A 23433-nucleotide genomic window follows, 5' to 3' on the forward strand; every position below is an offset into this window, starting at 1 on the left:
GATAATGGGTATGGTTATGGATATGGATAACAGGTATGGTTATGGGTATGGTTATGGATAACGGATATGGTTATGGGTATGGATAATGGGTATGGGTGTGGATATGGATAACAGGTATGGGTATGAGTATGGGTATGGATAATGGGTATGGCTATGGGTATGGATATGGATAATAGGTATGGCTATGGCTATGGATAACGGATATGGGTATGGGTATGGATAACAGGTATGGATATAGGTATGAATAACGTATATGGGTATGGGTATGGATAACGGATATGGCTATGGGTATGAGCATGGGTGTGGGTGTGGGTATGGATAATGGATATGGGTATGGATATAGGTATGGATAATGGATATGGCTATGGGTGTGGATATGGATAATAGATATGGGTATGGATATGGATAACGGGTATGGATATGGGTATGGGTATGAATATGGGTATGGATAACGGGTATGGATATGGATATAGGTATTGATAATTGATATGGCTATGGGTATGGCTACGGGTATGGCTGTCTATGGCTATGGGTACGGGCATATTGCAACTATCTGGGGGGGGGCAAGATGGCGCCCGCGTGCCACCACCGCGTCGTAGCTCCAGCCGCGCCGCCAGCAGGGGGCGCCCCAGGGCGGCGCGCGGAGGCTCCTGAACCAATCCCGGGTGGCGCCGGCTCTGGGTCCCGCCCCCCGGCCCTTTTTCTCGGCCGGTGAGTGGGCGGCGCGGCTGCCAGTCCCGCGGGGCGGGGCGGCAGCAGCAGCAGCAGTAGCAGTAGGACCAGCAGCAGCAGGACTAGCAGTAGCAGCAGCAGTAGCAGCAGCAGCATGGCGAGCTGCCGGCGGCTGAGCGGCGCGGGGCTGCGGGAGGTGCTGGGCCCGGCGCAGGGGCTGCTGTTCGACTGCGACGGCGTGCTGTGGGCTGGCGAGCGGGCCGTGCCCGGCGCCCCGGAGCTACTGGAGCGGCTGCAGCGCAGCGGCAAGGCCGCCCTGTTCGTCAGCAACAACAGCCGGCGCTCGGTGGCCGAGCTGGAGCTGCGCTTCAGCCGCCTGGGCTTCCGCGGAGTGCGGGCCGAGCACGTCTTCAGCTCGGCGCTGTGCTCCGCGCTCTTCCTCAGGCAGCGCCTGGGGGCTGCAGGAGGAGGAGGAGGAGGAGGAGGAGGAGGAGGAGGGGATGCAGGGGATGGGGATGGAGGAGGAGGAGGCCTCGTCTTCGTGCTGGGCGGCGAGGGGCTGCGCGGCGAGGTGCGAGCCGCCGGCTTGCGCCTGGTGGGTGAAGGGGAGGCAGGGGGTGAGGCGGTGCGGGCCGTGCTGGTGGGCTACGATGAGGGCTTCACCTTTGGCAAGCTGGCGCAGGCCTGCGGCTACCTGCGGGACCCCCGCTGCCTGCTGGTGGCCACCGACCCCGACCCCTGGCACCCGCTCAGCGACGGCCGGCGGACGCCTGGTGAGCCTGTGGAGTATTAGGGTTATTTTTTTGGCTTGGCCACCACCGTCTCGATGTCCCTGCAGGTGCTGAGCCACTTTCTGCTGTGTCTTTCTCTCCCCCTCACAGGGACCGGCAGCCTCACGGCGGCGGTGGAGACGGCGTCGGGCCGCAAGGCGCTGGTGGTGGGCAAGCCGAACACCTACATGTTCGAGTGCATCGTGGAGCGCTTCGGCGTCGACCCGGCCCGCACCCTGATGGTGGGCGACCGCCTGGAGACGGATATCCTCTTCGGCAAGAACTGCGGGCTCGCCACCATCCTCACCCTGACGGGTGTCTCCCGCCTCGAAGAGGCGCAGGCCTACATGGCCAGCGACAGTGCCGCCGCCAAGGATATGGTGCCCAATTACTACGTGGACAGCATTGCAGACTTGATACCGGGCCTGGATGAGTAGCAGCCTTCACACGCGAGGGCAGAGGGGTCGGGTTCCCCGTCCCAGATCTCCATCTGTTCCCATTTCTCTCTCACCGCCGTGTTCCCTCGTTTCCCCGTTTCTTCACGTTCTGGTACCCTTCTCTGGGGGCAGAAGGAGGGAGGGGCAAGGCTCAAGTTGCCTCCTTTCTGCTGAGAGCTGTCCGGGATGGACAGAGTCCATCCTCCCTCATGTGCCAGCATCTTTGGGAGAGAGCTGGGGGCCTTGAGGCTGACCTGAGGTCAAATCAGTGTTTCTGTACGGCCTCTCCCGCTGCAGGGGTTAGGGAACAGCCGTCTTAGCATTTTTCTCTTAGATAACCAGCGGCGGCCTTTTACTGCTGTCCCTCCACTCGACTTTTGAGCTGCATCCCCACAGCCCTCGCGGCAACCCCCTCCTTGCAGGGCGTGTGGAAGGAGCGTGCTGGAGCGATGAACGAGAGCATCTCTGCCTCCCACGAGCAGAAGAGAGCATCACCTCGCCTCATCTCTTCTCTCCCCTCTTCCTTAGATATGTTTCCCCTACCACCTCCTGCCCTGACTCGGTTAACAACCGTGCCGATGTCTGTCTGAAGGACTGTAGAAAGGGAAGAGAGACTTGTCCTTGTCCCTTTTTTTTTTTTTTTTTTGTGTGCCAAGCAACTCAGACAAGCTGTGGCTGCGCACAGTGGGTCTGTGGTTGTATTTCATTTTCAAGCACCCTTTTCCAAAGGGGCTTGTGAAGGAGAGAGGGCTTCTAGACCTCAAAAGCACAGCAGGAGCGAACTGTACGACTCTCCCCTTCCTCCCCCTTCTCAGTGGATTTTGCCATGGTGTGGTGAGAGAAAAGGGCTGACGGGGGGGTGTCTGTGCTCCGGCTGCTGCTGTGCAGGTGAGATGTTGTTGGTATTGTCACTGCTGTGAATGTGTCGCAGCCCTCGAACCATTCCTTGCTGCTTCGTCTTTCTACGTTTGTTTTTTTATTATTATTATTTATTGATCTTAATTATCAGACTTATTTATTGTTCAGATATTGTATTATTTGTATAAATTATGCTGACTGTTTGCACCGAGGGGGCGGGGGACAGTTTATCTGGGCCTTCCTGGCTGTCCACGTCCCGTGTTGATGTTCTTACACTCACCGTGTCTCTGTATATAATAAAGTGTGAGCGTAGGCTGGACGTGGCCTCCTTTCTTCGCCTCTAGTCCCACCAAGATGAGAATGGCCTGGGTTATCTGGGTGGAAGACTGCATTTAAAGTCCCTCATAAGGGAGCTAAATCCTTCCCTTGATTAAACCTCTGTTGCTGGTATCCCAGCTTCTCCTATCTTGCTTGAAAGATCAGCTGTTGGGATGGATAAACACCCTCGGCGTCAGTTATTGCTGTGTTAGCTCATGTGGCACAACCAGATGCGATTGGGTGGTGCTAGGAGAATCCCACGTGTTGAATGTCTTTTTTTTTTTCTTCCTGTTGTTGTTTAAGCCAAAATGACTTAAGAGATCAGCCCTCCAAAACAGAACAACATCCAAAGAGCTCTCTGAAGACTCCCTGTCGTCGTAACTTGTCCTCTTTGTCTGTCTGTCTGTCCTTTTTGTGCCTGCCATCTCTGATTTGATACCCAGAGGAATGGTACTTGCTTAACGAGTCTCTGATCACCTCTTAAATGACCAAGCAGAGCAAGATCTAATGTGTCTGCTAACTCCAGTTGCCTAATTAGAGGGATACCCAGACCCCAATTGACTTTCCAGAGCTCTGTTGTACCAAATTCCAGCTCGGAGCATTGCTGTTGAGCCTTCGGGCCACAGCTAGGCTGAGTTTTTTATAAGTGCATATACACAGGTGCACAGCAAGAACTTCCCCTGGAGTTCCCCCCCTTTTTTTCTAGGGTGCTCCTAGGGTTAATCCTTCTCCTTTTCCTGTGGCTCCCAGGCTGGTAGCAGGCTGAGAGCAGCAACATTGGGATCCACCAGACCTGCCAGGCTGCTTTTCTGTGGCTTTCCTCCACTAAAGCCTCTGGTGCCAAGGGGTCTAGGATCCCCAGGGGGATCATGCCTGTCGTTTAAACTGAAACAAGCGATGGCTTCTGCCTGGGTAGGCTGATTCGTTCACCGAAAGCAGTTTTACTTCTTGGGCTGAGTGCTCAGTGAGACGCTGCAGTTGCCAGGGAGAGCAGGGCTGCGGGAGCGCATGGGCAGACGGAAGGGATGGGGAGCTTGTTTTGGTGTGGAGAACAGCCTTTTATCTTCTCTCCTGAAAGCCGCAGCATCCCTTCCTGCTGTGCAATGAAGACGCCGCCCCTGCAAGGCGCGTGGCAGCCCTTCAGTTATCCGAGGAGCCCGGCATCCATCCTGCGAGCGCTGTTACTGTGGCAACCCCCGGCTGGTGCTGTTAGCAGCAACCTGCGGAGCATCACCGGCTCTAGGCAAGGCCCGGGGAGAGGCAAGGGGTGCAGCACGCCTGGTGTGAAGGCAGGTAACCTGGAAGCGATCCCTGTGTGCTCCTCTGTGCCTGTCTGCTCCTTTCTGCCACCGCTTTGGGACCTGGGCAGCGCTCACCAGCCTGACTTCTCGGGCAGCGAGGCGTCAGCACCTTGCATTTCCCCGTGTTGAACTCCACGGGGTTCCTGTCGGCCCATTTCTCCAGCTCGCCGAGGTTCCTCTGGATGGCAGCACAACCTTCTGGTGCGGCAGCTGCTCCTCGAGGTTTTGAGTCATCTTCTGGGAGCTTGCTGAGGAAGCATTCCCCTCCATCATGCAGGTGACTAACGATGAGCTAAGACAGGACCGGGGCCCGTGCTGACCCCTGGGGTACAGCGCTGGTTCCTGGCCTCCAGCTAGGCTTCTTGCCACCCACCAGCACCCTCCGGGCTTGTCTGTTCAACCAGTCTTTGATCCACCTCGCCTCAGCCTGCGCTTTAACTGCTCCTCTGTCAGGATCTGAGGAGAAACAATATCAAAGGGACTTACTGAAGGCCAGGCAGGCAACATCCGTGCTCTCCCCTCATCTCCCGTGTCAGTCGTTTCGCCACAGAAGCTTATCAGGTTGCTCAAACGACAAATGCTGCAGGAAGACACGGGCCTAAAGATGTTAATCAGTGAGCTAATAACCACCCCGGCTGGGACGTTGGTAGCGTTCAGCCACATGACCTGCTAAGGAGAAAGGGAAGGATCTGGAAGGTGTTGGGACTGGCAGGATGGAGGAGGGTTTTTTATTTTTTTTTATTATTTATTTTTTTTTGCATGGGAAAGTTCCTCCAGAGCCAAGACAGGCTGACGACGATCCGAGGAACTCGCTCGCTACTCGTCCAACCTGATGCGAGGAGGCTCCCCCTTTGCCAGGGCAGGCACCTCAGGCACCACCCTGTCCTGCAGCACGGGGCACAGGGAGGAGGAGGAGGAGGAGGCGAGGAGCAGCGAGCAGCCTGTTCCTGCCTGCCCCAAGAGGCAGCAGCCAGCGTTGGCTCTCCCTCCACCAGCACGGGGGGTAAGGAGCCTCCTCTGCTGCACCGGCTGCCTCTCCTCGCTCCCTGCTCAAGGTGTTGTCCCCTCTGTGTCCTGCAGGCGTCTGGGTGCCCCGCTGCCATCCCGTTGTACATTCCTTCCTTGTTGTTTTTCATTTCGCAGCGTGGACTCTGACCCCAGCAAACTCACCCAGCCTGCAACTCGCACAGCTGTGAGACGCTGGACCAGTGGAGAACAATTAAAAACCATTAATAACTTCACCAGATTAGAGAGTTGTATCAACCTTTGTAGCTTCAGTGAGACCCACAGCCAAGCACAGGCAGCTCCGTAAGGCCTGAGCGTGGAGACGAGGGAGGTGATGCAGGGAACAGCCCTGGATTACCCAGTCTGTGACCATCCGAGTTGTCCTGCCCGGTGGCTGTGACTTAGGCACCCAAAGCGAGCTGGGTGCTGTTTGCTGGTTCCTCAGGGTGCTCTCTGCTGTTGTACACGTTAGGGAGTCTTAGAGGATCCCCCCTGCGATAACCACGTTGGTTGTGGTCCTGGCCGGGTGCCCTTTCTCCACGAAGCAGAGGTGTTCCTGACTTGGCATCCTCCGGCCCTAATGCGTTGAGGTTGCTGATTCAGCTGACGTTGAGCAGAGCCCAGCAGTGGGGTGGAGCCGTGCCAGGCCCCGTTCGTGCGCTCACCAAATTTTGGAGGTGGAAATGTGAAGGATGGCACCGTGCTCCCGTTCGGCACGCCGGCACAACCGCCTGCCCGCACGGCCTGGGTCACACTGAGACTGGCACGTCCCGTGGGATGGGCACATCCTACATCCTACACCTCCCCGGGGGTTTAGGCTGAGCTTCTTGGGGCTCGCTGCCTTGTAATTCGCCACAGACAGTCTCTTTCGTTGCCTTCCCTCAGCGGTTTTGGGGGTGAAAGGGCTTGTGTCACGGAGCAATGCCACGCTCTGTTTGGGCTGTTGAGGATGCTCAGCTCCTGCTCTGTTCCTTGTCTGTCCCTTGTCTATTGATGTTGTGCCAGGTGCTGGAAGTAAATCAGACATCACTAGCAAGCCGTCTGTCTGGGGCCTTCATTCTCCCAGGCTGTTGTTCCCCGGGCTGAAAACAAATCTTGGAGTAGAGGATAACTTCTGGCTCGTGTTCCCATTAGGCTTTCTGGAGTGAAATCCTCTTTCATTTCATTGTATTCCTATCGAATTCTCTCTTCCCTATCTTTCTGTTGTAACTCTGCTGCCTATCATTTCCTTGACTAATGGTGGGTAAGCTGTGAACCCCTGCCACCATCCACCCCGCTAGGCACCACTCTTCCCCTGCCCTTTAACAGGGGCCTCAGTGCTGGGCACGGCAAGAGGCAAAATAAATGAAATCGAATCGAAAGAAGTTATGCCTCTTGAAATTGCTTTCCAGCAGACCTCACTCTCCCTCTGTCAGGTCGCACGGCAGAATTGCTCCGTGGCTCTGCACACCCAGCCCAAGCCGGTGCTGCCTGCAAAACGCTCCATTATTTCTGCATCACCCCGAGGCTCGGTGAGAGGCACGCTGAATTTCGGCTGCTTCTCGGGGGCCAGCTTCTTTCACTGGCCCTTGTCAGCACAGCGGGGCCCCCAGCTGCTGCTCCCTCCCGGCTCCGTTTGGCAGGGGGTTGCTCGCCCAAATTTCTCAGCTCGGGAGGGCCGGTGGCCAGCGGGGCTGCGTCCCGGGGAGAAAACGGCGCACGATGCAGCCCCGCGGGCTGGCTCCAAGTCACGGCTGCCCTTTGTGTGCACTTAATCAGCTCCGGCTGTGGCTGCCTGCAGCGCCTGGCATCTGCTGCCCTGCCTCCCGTTGCTCTTAGCGGGGCCTCGCCTCGGCCTGCGTCCCCCCCCTCGGCTCTGCTCCGGCTGCCGGGGTCCGATCCGTGGTGTTAACAGCGCCGGGGGACGTTCCTGGCTGGGAGTCACGGTGTTCCCGGCAGCACGAAGCCCAGAAGGCTGAAAGACATTGTATATTTAAAAATAAATAAATAAATAAATATATATATATATCAAGCAGAGCGGTGCGTTTCCCATTTCAGCCTCTTGGAGGCATCAAAGAGTATCTTGTCTTTAAAAACATTCCCATAAAGTTAAAACAAATAAATAAATAATAATAATAATAATAATTATATTATATATATATAAGCTTGGCTGTTAACCACAGAGCAAGCCCTGCTTTTCACCTTCCCCTGGGACTCATCCCTCCCTGGCACTGCACGCACCGGTGGTGGGCAGCTCCTGCCTGTCGTGGGGCTGGCCTGAGACACATTTCCCTAGGCACATGGGGCACGGGGGGCCCTGCAAGCCCCCAGGGACGTTGCTCTGCCTTTGGCGGATGTTTGCAGGTCAAAAAAAATTAGAAATAAACCCTTTGTGAGCCGTTTGCAAGCCCCCTTTCCTGCCCTGAAGAGGGCGAGTGCATGCAGGCCCAGCAAACCAGGCCAGCCCATCACTGCAGATCTCACCCCTGCCCAGCACACTGCTTGCAGAAAGTCTTTTTTTTATCTTTTTTTTTTTCTTTTCTTTTTTATTTTTTTTTTGGAAAGCCTGCCTTTTCTCAGAAAGCACCCCATTTCCCCGCAGAGTGGTATCACTCTGAGCTAGCGGCCACCTTCCCGGGCGCACGAGGTGCTGGCACCCTCACCAGCTTCTGCTTCTGGGGACAGCAGCGCTGAGCCAAGCAGCTCGGTTTCATTCTGAGGGGCACAGCATCCATCCCCCAGCTGAGCTGAGCAGCACCCTGACCTTCTCGCAGCTCTTCCAGGGACCAGGGGAGGTCAAACTTTGGTGTTAGCAGGGAGCTGTGTTGGTGCAGTGCCTCCTGGCCCAGCTCCAAGCTGTTGGGCAGCGATCCCCTCCTGTCCAGGGCCGTTTTCATCCTCCCATTGTGCTGTAAATGTGTCTGGAGCTCTGGTTTCATGCAGTGGGAAGGGTGACTCCGCGGGGAGCTGGTCACAGCCTGCTGGTTTGATTTAATGCTAAGGGATGAGGAGAAAGTGGTTGGTTCTCCCCAAAAGAGATCCTCCAAATCAAGAAAGGCTCCTCTCCCCATGCCCTCTTGCTCCTTTGTCCCTCCCTCCCCTAATTCTGAGCTCGCACTGCTCCAACCCCACTTCTGCACCCACAGTACTCCTCACGGGGGAGGAAGAGCATTATATTGCAGCTTGAGCCCCACTCATCACATGAGTGCAGAGGCCAGGAGAACTGCCCTAATTCTTCCTGCTCATTCTTGATGTTTATTGTCACAAGAACAACACTAAGGATCCCATACAGCGATGCTGTGCTGTTTGCTTCACTGCTAAGTGCATCAACACGCTTCCCTCCCTTCTCTCAAGCTTCCCAGCCATGCTGGGATGAGAGCCAGGCTTCCTTCCAGAAAAAAAATGGAATGGATGGAGGCTGAGGAGCCCAGTTCTGCACCTGGGTCCCCTTGCGAGGGGGCTGGAGCCAGAAGCATCCCAGGGGATGACGCACCCCAGCACCTCCCTCTGCCTCCAAGCCGCGATAGCATCAAGCGGAGCGCCCTGCACTTTCTCTCCCCGAGCAGCACGTCTGGTCTGCCCGCCACACCTCGGGGAAGGCAGGGAGCCCAGCCCTGCCGAAACATCCTCCTTTTCCAGCAGCTCCCAAAAAAAAAAAAAAAAGAAACTATTCAAGGGAACCCCTTTCTTCGGGATCATCATTGCAGACTCGTCTTTGCGCACCTCGCTCGCTGACAAACAGCAGGCGGCTGAGTTTCGGTCTGCAGGGTGTTGCAGGAGAAACGTGCCCTTATTCCACGAGCACGCTGCTCCAGAGCCCTGGCTCTTGGGAGAGCTGAAACCAGCACCTGGGCTGCCCCGACATGTTCGAGCACAGCACCCGCTTGCGATCTGCATATTAAAACACAGCAAACAAACCTCTGCCCGGCATGTCTCAAAAGGCGCTTTTGCAGACAGCGACCCGAGACGGGTAATATGCCTCGGCGGGTAGTTTCTAGGCTTGAAATAGGCTTAATAAATGGCAGGTTTCTTTGCTCCTGCAAGGATGCTGGTTTGGGTATTACAGCAGTGCGGAGCCGGTGATCACAGCCAGTCCGTAGCCTGCAGCTCTCCTGCACGTCAGTAACAGCAGAGCCGAGCCTCCAGCAGCAAGCGGGAGTTGCATTTTCTTTCCCCTTGCACTCCCGGTGCCAACCATTAGCCCGGGAATACTCCTTACCTAAAGCACGGGGTCATGTTTTAGCAAAACACTGCCTTTTTCTCCTGCAGCGCTTGCAATGGGCTGGCGCTGCCGGCCCTCTGGGTGGCATTAGCCAACATCCAGCCAAGCGGTGGCAATCCTTTCCCCCCTAGAGCCAGCGTCTGCTGAGCTTGTAGGTCTGCTTTCGAAACGTGTCATTTCTCCAAGTTCAGGTTTGAGGGCTCGCCGGCAGTGCCTGAACAGCGCATGCTGCACCCCAACACTTCTACTTTTTTTTTTTTTTTTCTCTTTCTGCTTCTTTAACTGTATTTATTTAAAGAAAAAATGGAAATTCAGTGCACCGGCCCGAATTCCATTTCCCATTTCTTTTCAAAAGCAAATTATTGGTTTCAAGCTGCGTGGCAGAGTTGGACGAGGGCCCTAACCATACTTTGCCTGCAGGAGAGCTCGTATCTCCTCCTGCTTATCTCCCGACCCTCCCTGCGCGGCAGGGCCGGTCTGGTTCAGCAGCTGCTGCCCTACATGACGCAAGGCTTTTCTTCACCTGCGTCTGCAGCTGAGGGAATCCCTCTACGTACAACAACCACCTGGGCCAGGCTGTGTCACTGCCAGCAACATCTCTGCGTCCAAAACAAGGGGGTCCTTTCCTCAAGCACCCGGCCACCTTTGCTTGCATTGCTTTGCTTTCACTCGCCGTCCTGTGCCTAGTGGCCCTCAACCAAAACGCAGCACGAAGCCTCCACAAGTAGTCGAGGTGTTGCTGGCTTTAAAGATCTGCTAACTCCACCACTTCCATGGAGTCAGGCTCCTTCATGCCTGAGTTAATCGAAGGCTTGGGGTTTTTTTTTGCTGCACCATCACTATTTCTAGCACCGTCAGTGGCTTCTCACTCTACTTGCATGCTAGGAAAGCACTTGAATGGCTCGGGACAATGATCTCCAGGGGCTGGCACGGGGTGATCCGTGCTGCCCACCCGCTGCCCAGCACCTGGCTGGGATGCTGAGCCCATCCTGCAGCCACAGGGAGCCCACCCCAGCCAGGAGACCAGGTGCACAAACCAGGCTGTGCCCCGAGGAGGTTCATCCCCCGGAGGCGAGATGGAGCCCGATGTGAGCTCCTCGTGGTGGAGGTGTGGGGGTGGAGGTGGGGAGCACCGATTTGGGATACTCCCCGGCCGCACTTTGAGGTGTGTCCAACACATCCCGATGCCATTAGCGTGAGCAGGACTCATCCCCGCTTCCCCAAGCTGTAATTTCAGGCTCTCCCAGATAAATCACCATGCCCGGGTACCCTTTGATAACATTTGTGGAATTATCTTCACCACCGGGGAACACATTTCCATACTGATTAAATGAAAGCAGAGAGTCCGGAGTCAGCAAGAGCAGGAGCCTTACAAGCAGCTCTCGTTCCAGGAAACTGGATGTGGTTGGAAACATTGCAGCAGGAAAGCTGGAGAGATCCTGCTGTGGCTCACTGGAGACGTGAGGCTCGGAGCCTGCGAGATAATAAACCTGAGTTCAGTGCGCCTAATCCTGAATTCAAAAAACCACAGCTCACGTAACACGGAGTGGATGAGCAGGTACAAAGATGCTCTCCCAGTGGAAAGATGTTGCAAATAAATCACCGAGGGGGTAATTGCTGCCTCAACAGGCCCTTGCCAGCCGGGGAGTGATGCGTACAGGTGGACCTCGCTCACGTAGTCCACGGGATTTTCGGCCAGGCCCTTCTCCAGCTCCCCAAGGTCATGACTCAGGATGCCCAGTCCATCACTGCCTCCTTCACAAGCAGATTTGGGGGCAGATCTTCCTTCTTCTGCCTCAGGCGCTTGCCTGACCAGGATATTTCCTTGGCAGCTGCCAAACCACCTTGGATAGGGCCACCCACCAGCTCAACCCAATGCCCATCGGGTTGGCTCAACCCCTTAGCTTGCAGTATCTGGACTCCAGCCCCCCGCACGCAGGATCCATCCAGGTATGCTGATCCGTAGCAATGCCTATCAGCGAGGCCAGGAGGCAGACCTTCAATCAAAGCCACCCGCAGTGATGAAACTCACCTTTAGCAATCGTGTTTCCCACTTCAGCCCAAGCTGAATTACAGCCTGGACGTTGGGAAGGGTGGGGATGGCCATGAGGGAAGCTGGAAGCTCGAGGAATGGTGCCACCTCAGCATGGGGAGCTCAGCGCAGGTGCTTTTGGCATCAAGCTGAGGCTCTGAGGGAAGAGCTGTGATGAAAACCATGGGCAGACCCACCAACAGACAGGGGTCTGGTTCCTTCTGCAGGAATGGTGGGGTCACAGCCAGCAGCAAAGGACGATCTCGGGCCCCAAGGGCAGCAGCAATTGTCTGAGGATTGTCTGAGATTTCTCACCAGCAAGGGCAATTTGCGCTTTCCTAAGAGGAGCGAGGAGACGGGGACGTTGTGCAAGGAAAGGGCTAACGAGAGGGCAGCGAGTCGCTCCAGGAGCCAGGCTGCCTCTGAAGCACGAGCCGCAGAGGTGCCCTGGGTCAGGTCCTGAGTGTGATGCCCAACCCCTAGCACAGGACAGGCTTGGAAGGGTCTCTCTTTGCTGTGATTTCTGGCCTCATGCTCACGTAGACATGAATTTGGTCTGCCCCTGCCACAGCAAGGACATCAAAGCCTGGAAAAAGCAGGTGCAGTTGTAGATATCACTTGCCTCACACTCTTAACCAGAAGTAGTATCCCACAGGCAACGCTCCCTCCATATCTGTGGCTCTCTCTGGCCAAAGAGCTTGGCATGGCCAAGGGCACTGTTTGCAGCAACAGCATAAGGTCAGCTCACTCCCTTCGGCCTGGATAAAGATGACCTTTTGCTTCCCAAGATGCGATAAAGATCAGTGTCTCTGCCTGTAATACGAGGGAAGGGGCTGCGGTGCAGTGCAGGAAAGCTCTCCTGGTGAGGAAGAGCCTGGCAGGAGAAGGCTGGAGGAGAAGAGACCCACACCACTGCTGAGTTTCCCCACAGCAGGACAATCCCGTGCCACCAGGGTCTTCCGTGACCTATCTTCATCTTCCTCACCTCCATCCTCAGCAGACCAAATGTGCTGATAACCCTTCCCCTGGTGGCTGACCAGCCGCACGCTGGTAAGGACCGAGGTGATGGGAGGTGAAGATTACCAGCTCTAACTAGCCTGGCTCTGCCTTTCTCAACCCACAGCGGCCCTTCCCGTGCCAATTCTCTCCCGAAAATAACGGGCAAGCACCTCTGCATCTTCAGGGTGGTGGAAGGGGTGGCAGGGACCTTCCTTTCCTTGAATTTCCTTGTAAGGATGCCGATCCTGGAGCTTTAGGTTTTGTCACCTGTTTTTGTCGCCTGTTATCCACGAGCTGCTCTCTCATCTTCCCAGCAGCTTTTGGAGAAAGGTCCCTGGACGTGCATGACTCAAGGGGCTGGTGGCTGCTGAGGCTGGGTTATGGTGCACACAACCTATCCTTCACCTTTTGAGTGGCCTCTCCCCTCTCCAGCCCTAAGTGAGCAAATATCTCGAAAATCCCCTTCTCCACCCATCATTTCTCACCCGCGACACATGGAAGGAGCCAGGCTCCAGGGCTGAACGCCGTTTTCCAGAGCAGGGGGTGGATAAACCCACGGCTGAGAGACGGGGAAGGAGACACATTTTGGCCTTCATTCCATCTGTTTGTAGAGCAGAAGGGGTCAGCAACCTGGCCAAAGGCCGGAGACTTTCCATGCCCCCCTTATTTCCAGCAGGGAGGAGTTTCTCCCTGCTACCTCTGCTGGCATTGATGGCACCAAATAAAAGTACCCAGGAGAAAAAGTACCCAGCCTTTGGGGTCGTGCCTGATGGGGGTAAGAGGGATGGGGACTGTCACGTCCTGAGCAGATGGGGAACCGATGGGCCTCATAGAAAGGGAAGAAGAAAGCGTTTCAGCGTGTTTCTGTTCTGAGCCTCTTGAGGAAATCGCAGAGCGTCTTGTGATTTAGAGACAAATATGCAAGACAAGGAAAGCTTTAAGCCACAAGCCTGGCCCGCTGCCCGATTTTTTTTCCCCTCCTCTCTCAGCGTAATTACAGTTGAGCCATGTAGTAATTGGGTAACTTTTTCCAAAGGAATCTTTTCACTCGGGTGAGTCATACTTGCCACAAAGGGAACGTGGAGGCAGCTAAAAGACGTGTAAACCCAATGTTTTACAATCACGGAGCGTTTTGCCCCCATCTCCTTGTTCCTCAGCCCCTTGGATGTGTCCAGAATTGGTGCAAGAGCACTGAGCGTTCTTGGATGATCCCTCTCCACCCCTCCGAGAGGGTTTCCTCCAGGTTTGCTGTGCCCTACAGCCACAAAATATGCACACACATGGTTTTGGGGGCGCTTAGGGGTTCTGCAGAATAGGGGCTGGTGTCCCTTCGTTGGCTCCAGTACCTACAAGGGCTGGTGGTAAGGGCTGGGTCAGCAGCTGGGGGACAGCAAGGCTGCATGGTGCAGCTGGGAGCCCCTGGATCCTGCATCAGCTCCTGGGGTTTCACCTGGACTGCAGGGAGTTTCGGAGGCACCGTGTACCCCCAGTGGCATTTCTCCTGCTCCCAGCTTAAGCGGAGCTGAAGAGCCCAGCCCGCTCCCCAGTCTGAGTCCCTCTGACTGTTTTCCATGTGGGATCAAAACCTTGGAGAGCAAAACTCTCATTCTAGAACTATTTTCCATTGGCTTGGAGGCCACACGCGGCTGGATCTCCTCCTGGAGCCGGCAGCCTGCTTGGAAGGGTTGGGATTTAGCATCCTGGAGAGGGGCCTGGGTGAGGGTGGGAGGAGGCAGCCGTGCCTGACAGGTCCTCCCTCCCCAAAAACCAACCCCTCCCTCTCCATCCTCCATCTGATTGGCGAGCTGGGTGGGGAAAGGGCTGGCACAGCTCAGCTCTCCATCTATTTAAAGGCCAGGGTGGGGCCCCTGAGCTACTTGCCTGGGACTTCTGCACCTTGGAGGAGAGGAGCAGCAGCCCACGGAGCAGCACCATGTCTTGCGTGAGTGCAGGGAGCGATGGGGAGCTGCAGGGGCAGCGTTTTTGGGGGTGCTGCTTCACGGAGAGATGTTGGCTTGGCAGGAGGGTGCTTGCACGATCCTCCTCCAGCTGCTCATCTCTCCCTGTGCCTGGGTGCCTGCTGCTGGGGGGAGCCAGGATCCCTGCTGCATCTATTACAGAAGGGTGGCTGCTATTTGTCCTTCTGGCAGGAGAGTTTTTTCCCTGCAGGGTTCCTTTGGGGAGGAATGCGGTGAGGGTCCTTGCTAGGTTGGTTCCCAAGCTGGGGGAACCTGCTTTATAGCAGTTCTGCTCTGGGGAAGCGTCTGCAGTGAGATTTATTGCTCTCTGAGCATCTCCTCTCCTGGGCAGCCTTGCCACTCGCTTCCTGGCTGCAATTTTCATGAGTCACTCCGTTATTATTTCTCGTAAGAAAATGCGCTCTCCTGAAGTGTCCTGTGAGCACCAAGGGCTGCTGGAGGGCTACTTGTGTCAGCAGAGTGTTTGCACTTTGATTTCTTTCACAAGACTGAGGAGGGGGAAAATCAGGGAGTGTCCCAGGTGCAAACGAAATTGGGGTGGGGGAGAAGCTCTTGGTATTCTTGTGCTCTTGCATTCTTGTGCTCTTGCCTCTGGTGCTATTAAGAAATAAGTACTAAGGTATTTTCCTTCTCCTAGAGAAAGCAGGGAAAAGTGCATGCATGGAGGAGGAAAAAGCTCTTGCAAACGTTAAACTTGCAAATAAAAGCAAAAAAAAAGAAGTCCTTGGAAGCTGGGGAGCAAAACTTCTGGCTGTCCCTGCAGAGCCAGGCTTCTGTGGGATGTCGTGAGACCCACAAGGCACATGGGTGTGTTCAGGAGAGGGTGGGTGTGATGGGAGCTTGCAGGTACTCTCCTCACTGCCACGAAACACAGATATGTTGACGAGAGCAGCAAGAGGAAGGTTGGGAAATCAGGCAGATGGTTCATGTGATTCGGGGGACTTCTCGAGGGAGTCCCGTGTGCCTGGCACTAGGGGAAGGGAGCATCCCTGTCCCTCCCGCAGTCCCAAGCACTGCACTGCCTGGTGAGGCAGCGGGGAGAGCTGCCAAATCGGAGCAAAGGAGCCAGCAGGTACTGAGCTAACATCTGTCTTCTCGTTCCTCAGGGACCTGTGTGCACCAACCTGGGCCTCAAGCCTGGCCAGCGCCTCACAGTCAAGGGGACGATTCCACCCAACGCCAAGAGGTAAGCTGTGCCAAAGCCCCGAGCTGAGCTGGCTTCCCTCAGTCCCCAGCAGGGGGATCTTGTCCCTTGGGTGGGAGAGGAGCAGCTCTCCGAGGGGTTAACCCCGGCAGCAGTTCCTAGTGAGTCACTGCCTAATGTACACTGCAGTCATGGCTCTGCTGCCAAGGGGCTAAGCCAAAGCAGATGTGAAGCCCCAGCTGCACGAACTGGCAGTGACCACATCCTCTCTAGCACAGAGTGAAGGAAACTGAAGCTGTATCTGTGCTGAGACACAGCTTGAGACCAACCCAACATCCTCTCCCCTGCCTGAAGGTGGCCTAGGAGCAAGGGCACCGTTATTGTGCCTTGGGCAGAAGATCCTGCCCCAAGGAATGGGGAGATCCTGGGTGCTCTGCCATGGATGCTCGGAGCCACGGCTCCCTTCATGGTGTAAAGGGAAAGGCTGCAGCCCTCTCGCAGGTCTGTGGCTGGTGGGGCCCCTTGGTGAGCAAGGTGGAGCCCGTAGCTGCTGTACCAGCACTAGTGGTGTTCCAGGAAACATGTTCCAGCTCTTCCCAGCGCCTTTGAAGTTTGATACCATTGGAGTGAAGCCTCCTGGGCTTTCTCTTGCCAAATGAAATGCCTCCTCACTTCTCATTTCAGTCAGAGGCCTGGAGGCAAGGTGGACACTGGGCTGGGAAGCTGTTTCCTCCCACTGCCATTGCAAGATGCTCTGGGATAGCTAATGAGATGGTGATTACTTCAGCTGCCTGCAGGGCTGGGAGAAGGCAGTGGCTGTCAAGCAGGGTGCAGCCCCAACTAACTGTTTGAGGCTGGAAGGAAAGCTGGGACAAGCAACTGACTCCCTGGGAGCTGGTTTGGGTGTAGAGGAATCCCATGTTCAGGGCTAAGCACTGAATATTTCTCCTGTTAAAAGCTTAGTGGAGAGTATCTTGCACTGACAGCACCATCTCTTCTGCAAAACTGCACAGCTTTCCGAAAGGATTTCTCCTTGGACACCCTCCTCTGGGCTTGAGGGAGCAGGCCCAGAGGCAGTTGTGGTAATGAGTGACGTGCTACTGTGGTGTCTGTCTCCTTTCCCTGCAGCTTTGTGATGAATCTGGGGAAGGACTCGACCCACCTGGGCCTTCACTTCAACCCCCGCTTTGATGCTCACGGCGATGTGAACACCATCGTGTGCAACTCCAAGAAAGTGGAGGAGTGGGGTGCGGAGCAAAGGGAGACGGTCTTCCCTTTCCAGAAGGGAGCCCCCGCAGAGGTGAGACCTGGGATGTGGTGAAGGGAGGGCGTTTGGCACAGGGCACCCAACTGGCTTCTCCTGCTTGGCCAGTGCCACCCTCCAGGGCCCTGAGCAGTGGTGACGGGTGAGGATCAAACGTGCAAGCTCCATCTAGCTCCAAGGGATGTTTCTGTTGAACTGAGTAGGGAATAAGCATTGCTTGGGACACCAGAAGCATGCTGGTGCTGCTGAAGAGCAGGTTATGCTGCTGAGCATGTTCACCCTGCAGAGCAGAAGGGTTGAGAGTATCTTGGCAGAAGCTTTCTCTGACTTCTCCCCTTATTTTGCAGGTCACTTTCAGCATCAACCCAAGTGATGTGACCGTCCACCTGACAGGGCACCAGTTCACATTCCCCAACCGGCTGGGTCTTTCTGTCTTTGATTACTTTGATACACATGGGGACTTCACGCTGCAGTCCATCAGCTGGGAGTAACTCCCTCTCCTGTTTCAAATACACCTGTTTCGAGTACAAAAAAGCCATCAATAAACATGTTTTGGTCTACCACGTCTCAAACTATTTTTTGTAAGCTTACAGGGGTTAGTCAGCTGGGGGACTTGGAGTGGTATAACCTGCTTTGCTGGCGTATCACATGTGGGTGAGATTAACTAAATATAGCCTTGGCCCTTGATCTCATGGGTGGAGAGGAGGTTGGTGGGGGTAAGAGCCTGGGAAGACAAGGTAAAAATGTTGGGAAGAGTCCCAGTAGGAAACAGTGTGCTGTGGCCAGATGTGACTTGCTTCTGCACAGGAATAGCAGTGGGAAGGAATGTCTTGCTGACCTTGGGAGTGTCTGCCATGGGCTCTTCATCCAAATAGTATGAATAATACTTCTGATACCCCTTCACTCACATATTAGCCCGCATAAGCCTGAGTATTTCTGTCTACTGTGAGGCTGGCCTCTGAAGGGGCAGGAGAAGATGAAGCGTGCTTGATATTACAGCATATTGCTCACTGGGCTGTGGCTTACCCAAGGCATCAGCCAACAGCTGCCTTGGGGGCTCTCTTAGCCTAATGCTAATTTAGCAGTAATGATGAGTGGTGTGCCTGGTTCAGCTGGGGTGGAAGCATGCAATCTTTGGGTCCTCACTTCCAGGCTGGCCACAAGCAATGTGAAAGACAATTTGATGTCCTGCAAGGTTGCCCTGCAGGCCTGGCCAGCGTAATTCCTCCCATTAGGCAGTTGCAGAGCAGCTGGTGCACGGGAGCTTGTTCCTGAGGCAGCAGCACCTCTCATTCTTGCTCTATAATTCATGAGGATCTGCTAGGTCCTGTGTCTCAGGTACCCATGCGGAGAGAGGCTTGGCTGCTAGGAATTGGGACTGGGGAAGAGGAAAGAGGCAAGTTGGAGACAAAGGCTTGAGATGGGCTTTTAGGATGGGAGGCAGGAACATTTAGGGAGTAAAACCAGGCTGAGACTCTGCAGCTGGATCGCTTTTGGAGCCTCATGTTACTCAAAGCCAGGCTGCTCTGGATCACATCCTCTTCTTTAGGGTTACATCTATAATAGGAAACACAGCATCTAGCATTGCCACCCTGTGCACGGGCACTGTTAGGGGACAGCATAGCCTGGGCACTTCCAATGTGGTGATATGGATGAGGCCAAATTTTCTGGGGATAAGAAGAGAGTTTATCTGTGTGGAAGTGAGCCATGCAGGGCTAGATGGTCTCAAGGCAAGAGACCTGGCCCAGTTCATGGTGTGGCATTGTCCCAGCCTGGGGTACATTCAGTAGGACAGAAGGTTGGGGATCTCCTTGACCACAGTAGGGACACGGTACTGGTGACAGGCCCTTTCGTAAGCTGTGATGAAGGACACGTAGAGAAGCTCTCTCCTTGTAGCTTCCTGTGCTGGACTGACCTTGAAAGCTAGGCAGACATGCTCTCCTCCCTGAGCTGTACTGCGGGGCAATCTCACATCCCACAACGTCTCCAAACCATACTTGGAGAGTCCAAAGACTCTTCAAAGATTTCGGTGAGGGTGGGCGGAGAAAAAAAGAAGCTGAATGAGAGTTTCGCCACAAGCCAGAGGATGCACTTTAATCAGGTCTCCCACTAGCGTGCCTGCTTCTCGAAGTGACTCACCGGTCCTGTGAAATCTGTGAGTCACTGTTGTCCCTGTTTTGTTATGGCTCTGTCCGTTGCCAGCGAGGAGGTGAGGGTGGTGAGAGTTCCTTGGTGGTATAATTTAGACACATAGAGGTTGACTGCTCCCTTCCACCTACTCCCTGGCCTTGCACAAGGCGGAGGCCAGCACGTGAGGGCTCGGAGGATGAGAGTTGGGACTGACTCCTCACCATGAGCATCCTCAAGCGGCCTCACAAAGTGCGAGGCATGAAGGGGAACGCACCAGGTTGACGACAAGGATGGAAAACACCACAAGCCAGCACTGAAGACAAGGAATTTTTATTTCATGTCTCAACTCCCACAAAAGCCTGGGAGATGCCCCTCACCCAGGGAGCTGCTCAAGACCTGGGGCTTCCCACACTTTCCCCCAACCTTTCCCCAGAAGCCAGGGGGATGCTGTGGCCTCCCGTGGCATCCAGGGAGGGTGTGTGGGGCCACACCATCCCTAACCCTCTGTGGCCAGGGCGCCGGCGGTAGCTGCTGGCCAGCAGGGTGTAGAGGAAGGGGTTGATGCAGCTGTTTCCATAGGCCAGGCAGGTGACACCAAAATTTAGATAGGCCTGGGCAGTGGGGCCAATACCCAGCCCTTCACCCTGGTACAACCCAGCCAGCTGCCAGCCCCAGAAGGGGAGGAAGCAGGCCCAGTAGGCCACCACGATGGCAGAAATCCTGGAGGAAAGACGCCGGCTGGGAGCCCGGCCAGCCGCCGGCAGCCCCGAGGGCCAGGCGGAGGAGCGGTACGCCCGGGCCAGGCGGGTGTAGACGATGCCCAGCACCATGCCGGGCACCAGGACGCTGGTGGCGAAGAGCACCGTCAGGTAGAGGCGGAAGGCTGTCGGCGTCCAGGTGGGGACGCAGATGCGCTTGTGGGGGCCATCCCCCTCCCGCAGCTGGGTCATCGCCATCATGGGGGCCGTGAGCAGGAGCGCAAGGAGCCAGAGGACGGCGCTGGCCAGCCTGCGGTAAGCGTTGCCGGCCCGCCTGGCCTGCAGCGGCTTGGTGACTGCCCAGTACCGCTCCAGGCTCATGGCGGTCAGAAGGAAGATGCTGGCGTGCATGGTGAGGAGGTCCAGGCTGAGCAAAATCCTACAGCCCGCGTCCCCGAAGAACCAGTCGTGGGCAAAGTAGGTGCAGACCACGAAGGGGATGGTGGAGAGGTACAGGAGGTCGGCCAGGGCGAGGTTGATCACGTAGACCCCCAGGGAGCCCGCTGAGCGGCCCGACACCCTGCCGGAGGCCACCAGCACCGTGTAGATGTTCCCGACCATCCCAACGAGGCACACGAGCAGCAGCACTGTGCCCAGCGGCCCCGTGACGGGGCTGTCCTCTCCCAGGACACTACTGCTGTCACCCCCACCACCGCTTTCCTCCGAGAAGCTGCCACCCTCAGGATCCTCTCCAGGCCTGATACTGATGAGGGCAGGGTCACGAGACATCTTGGGGATTGTGGTGGGAGAGCTATCGGGCTGTGAGAGACCTGTTCCTTCTCTCTGCCCTCCCTGCTTGCTATATGAGACACAAATATTCTTAAGGGAAGCCCAGATAAATGGCGTGAGCTCCGCAGACGTAAGGTGCTCCAGAGAAGTCTATTCCTCACCTCCAGCCATCTCGTCCATTTTGCTGATCTTGTCCGTCACAAGCTCCGTCCAGCGGTTTTCATCAAATAAAGGCTGAAAAAGGGACGCCACCCTCTCCTTCCAGGCTGACAGGTGCAAAGGAACCGCTGTCAACCCAGAGGAAAGGTCTGTGCTCTTCACCAGCTCCTCACTTCTTTCTCCTCCAGTGTTTGCTGGGCAGAAAAACAGCCAACTCCACGGACAAGTGGGTTTCTCCTTCTCCCTAGCCTCTGTTCTTTCAGCTCAGATGCTGGAGAAGTGTGATCCCCCCTCTTTAACCCACCCCTGGAGAGCCTTGCCCACTGCACAGGAATGTGTCTGACTCACAGCTTCACACACCAGTGTGATCCCAGTTCCAGTTCATACCATGCTGCTAGCCACCAGCTGAGGAGCCGTGATGGCTCCCTCCTTTCTTTCAGACACACTCCTTCTTCCTCAGAGCCTTCCTCCTGCTCTCTCCTCCTTCTCGTTCTTTTCTCCCTTTCTTTTTCCTTGCCCAGTTTTCCTCCTGTGAGGTAGGATAGATAAGCCACCCCAAGCTGGCAGGAGGCAAAAGAATTTTTCTGTGGCTTTTGAAGGGAAACTAGGGTCAGCACTGAAAATGTAAAGATTGCTACACTGCTCCTTGCTTAACCAGGGCAAGAGGACCTGTCCCAAGTCATTTCCAAGGTCATCAGGACCCCTTGAGGTACAGGCAATGGATTTAACCCCCAGTTTTCCATGCAAAGGCCCCCACAGACCACCAGATGGTAGGACACCTCCCATGGCCTGTGACCTGGCCCTGTTCCGCCCTTGTCCCCAGTCAGCATCAAGCTCCTAGAGGCGCAAAGGGCTGGGTATTTTAGACCCACTACCTCCTTCCTTTCCCCAAAGACCACCCTCTTCCTCTGGGATTTCCCCCTCCTCCCCTCCTGCTTTAGGCACCATTGCCTTCTGCTGGAGTATCACTGTATGACAACTGTGCCCCAAAGTCTTCCGCACCCAGCACACCCACTCTTTTTTTTTTTTTTTTTTTTTTTGAAATAAACCACATCTGAACCACATTTGTCTCAGGAAGCAGACAGACGTGCCACTGCTGATCTCCTGCTAGTCTGCAAGGGTTTTTAGGTCACTCAAGATACTTTTTTTTTTTTTTTTGCACCCTCAGTGAGTGCATTCGCTTTGTTGTGGCTGAGTCAGAAGTCTCCACCTACCTCCAGCAGCAACATCTCAGCAGCAGATAGGCGAAGGAAGCATCTCTGCAGAACTGCCCTTGCTGCAGCAGGATCCAAGCACCTCCCAAGCAACGTGCTACATGTAACAGCAGCAGCTTCAACATGACCATGCCACAGGAGTATGGCACACATGGCAACGATGGAGGTGACTTTAGAGGCCTCCCTCGGGGTTATATGTGCCAGCACTTGGCATGGCTGGGTCCCTCTCCTCTCCTTTCTAGAGGAGAACTGAATGTGCAGGATATTCAGATGGGGCTTGACCTTTTTATTTATTTATTTATTTATTTTAATGCACTGTCCCGTTTTCATATTATCAAAACTGAAAGGCACTGCGCTTCGGAGCACAAGCTTTGCAATGGCCCTCAGTTTCTGGGACAGTCATGCTCCAAACTGAGAGACATCAGCAAAACTGCAGTGAAACACACTTATGGGTGGAAATATTTGCTGTGTCATAGCAGCAGGATGAGTAATCCTGTTTCTTATCCAAGAAGCCGGTGCTCCCAACAGGTTGTGGTGGTCTCAGCACAGAGGGAGAGGATCGCCAGAAAAGCAGAGGGGGATCACATCACCCATTTGGTTCTGATGGGAAGATTCACAGTCCAAGTGCACTGGAAAATGCATTGAATAGCCACAGCTCCTTGCTCTGACTGTATTTTTTCAAGAAACATACCTTAGAAGCCAGCAGCTCAGCTCATTGAGGAAGTTACAATAGATTAAAATGTTTTTTTTTATTCATTTATTTAGGAGCTAATTAAAATCATAGTTGACTCATTAATTCCACTTAGCTTCCCCTAGCACCCTAAATGCCTATTCTCACCCTGCCTGTGTAAAAGTGCAGACACATTAGATAGCACAGCCAACAGCAGAACTCAGCCGGTCCTTCCAGCATGTGAAACACGCTGGGGAGCTTTAAGAGATGATCTCTGAGATATGAATCATGGGTTGATTTGGTGGTTAGGTCTGTTACTAGAAGGACGTGAACATACAGACTTCCCTGCTATACTAATGCATAGCAGGATACGTAATATTCACATACATATGGAATGTGTAGCTCAGAATGCAAGTGCCTTTGACATACAGAGAGTGAGGGAGCAGAGACCCACATATTCTTTACTTCAGACATCAATTCCTAGGCTCTAGTAAAGGCAACAGAGAGTCTGAAGTCTGTAGCAGGCATGCCATAGGCTGGTCTCTCCAGGAGCCAACCTCTCGCCTTCGGTTTGACTGCAGCGACTCAGATTTGGCAGCTGAACTTCAATAACACCAATATCCTTCACAGTATCTTCCCTACGGCAATATTCCACCTCCCACCACTTTTTTGTTTTGTACACACACACATATTGTCCACACACACACATGCACACAAACACTGAGCTGGTTTCTTCATCTGCTCAGCAGCAGTCAGAAGATGAGCTCCAAACAAATGCGGGCTGAAGAAACTT

The 23433-nt window shown here is 54.8% G+C and overlaps 2 protein-coding genes and 1 pseudogene across 3 annotated transcripts; 2 read left to right on the plus strand and 1 right to left on the minus strand.

Annotated features, from left to right (window-relative positions):
• The first annotated feature begins 634 nt into the window (after nucleotides 1-634).
• PDXP (pyridoxal phosphatase) lies at nucleotides 635-3056 on the plus strand. The gene is made up of 2 exons (XM_084521657.1): nucleotides 635-1445; nucleotides 1554-3056. The coding sequence occupies exons 1-2, from the start codon at nucleotides 827-829 to the stop codon at nucleotides 1877-1879; spliced, it is 945 nt and encodes a 314-aa protein (XP_084377783.1). The 5' UTR covers nucleotides 635-826; the 3' UTR covers nucleotides 1880-3056.
• Nucleotides 3057-14417: 11361 nt separating this feature from the next.
• LGALS1 (galectin 1) lies at nucleotides 14418-17540 on the plus strand. The gene is made up of 4 exons (XM_084505806.1): nucleotides 14418-14535; nucleotides 15679-15758; nucleotides 16845-17016; nucleotides 17328-17540. The coding sequence occupies exons 1-4, from the start codon at nucleotides 14527-14529 to the stop codon at nucleotides 17469-17471; spliced, it is 405 nt and encodes a 134-aa protein (XP_084361932.1). The 5' UTR covers nucleotides 14418-14526; the 3' UTR covers nucleotides 17472-17540.
• Nucleotides 17541-18763: 1223 nt separating this feature from the next.
• On the minus strand, nucleotides 18764-20597 carry LOC311427267 (urotensin-2 receptor pseudogene; annotated as a pseudogene). The gene is made up of 2 exons: nucleotides 19534-20597; nucleotides 18764-18995 (listed from the first exon to the last, which is right to left on the minus strand). The product of its transcript is annotated as a urotensin-2 receptor pseudogene (transcript).
• Nucleotides 20598-23433: the final 2836 nt, after the last annotated feature.

This window comes from Aythya ferina (genome assembly GCF_964211825.1).
Source record: "Aythya ferina genome assembly, chromosome: 1".
NCBI lineage: Eukaryota > Metazoa > Chordata > Aves > Anseriformes > Anatidae > Aythya > Aythya ferina.

Excerpts from the sequence above, each read along its gene's own strand:
- PDXP (XM_084521657.1), top strand. The coding sequence starts at position 827 with ATGGCGAGCTGCCGGCGGCTGAGCGGCGCGGGGCTGCGGGAGGTGCTG. Across the intron at positions 1,446-1,553 it reads CGACGGCCGGCGGACGCCTG|GGACCGGCAGCCTCACGGCG; the intron begins GTGAGCCTGTGG and ends TCCCCCTCACAG.
- LGALS1 (XM_084505806.1), top strand. Across the intron at positions 15,759-16,844 it reads ATTCCACCCAACGCCAAGAG|CTTTGTGATGAATCTGGGGA; the intron begins GTAAGCTGTGCC and ends CTTTCCCTGCAG. Across the intron at positions 17,017-17,327 it reads AGAAGGGAGCCCCCGCAGAG|GTCACTTTCAGCATCAACCC; the intron begins GTGAGACCTGGG and ends CTTATTTTGCAG.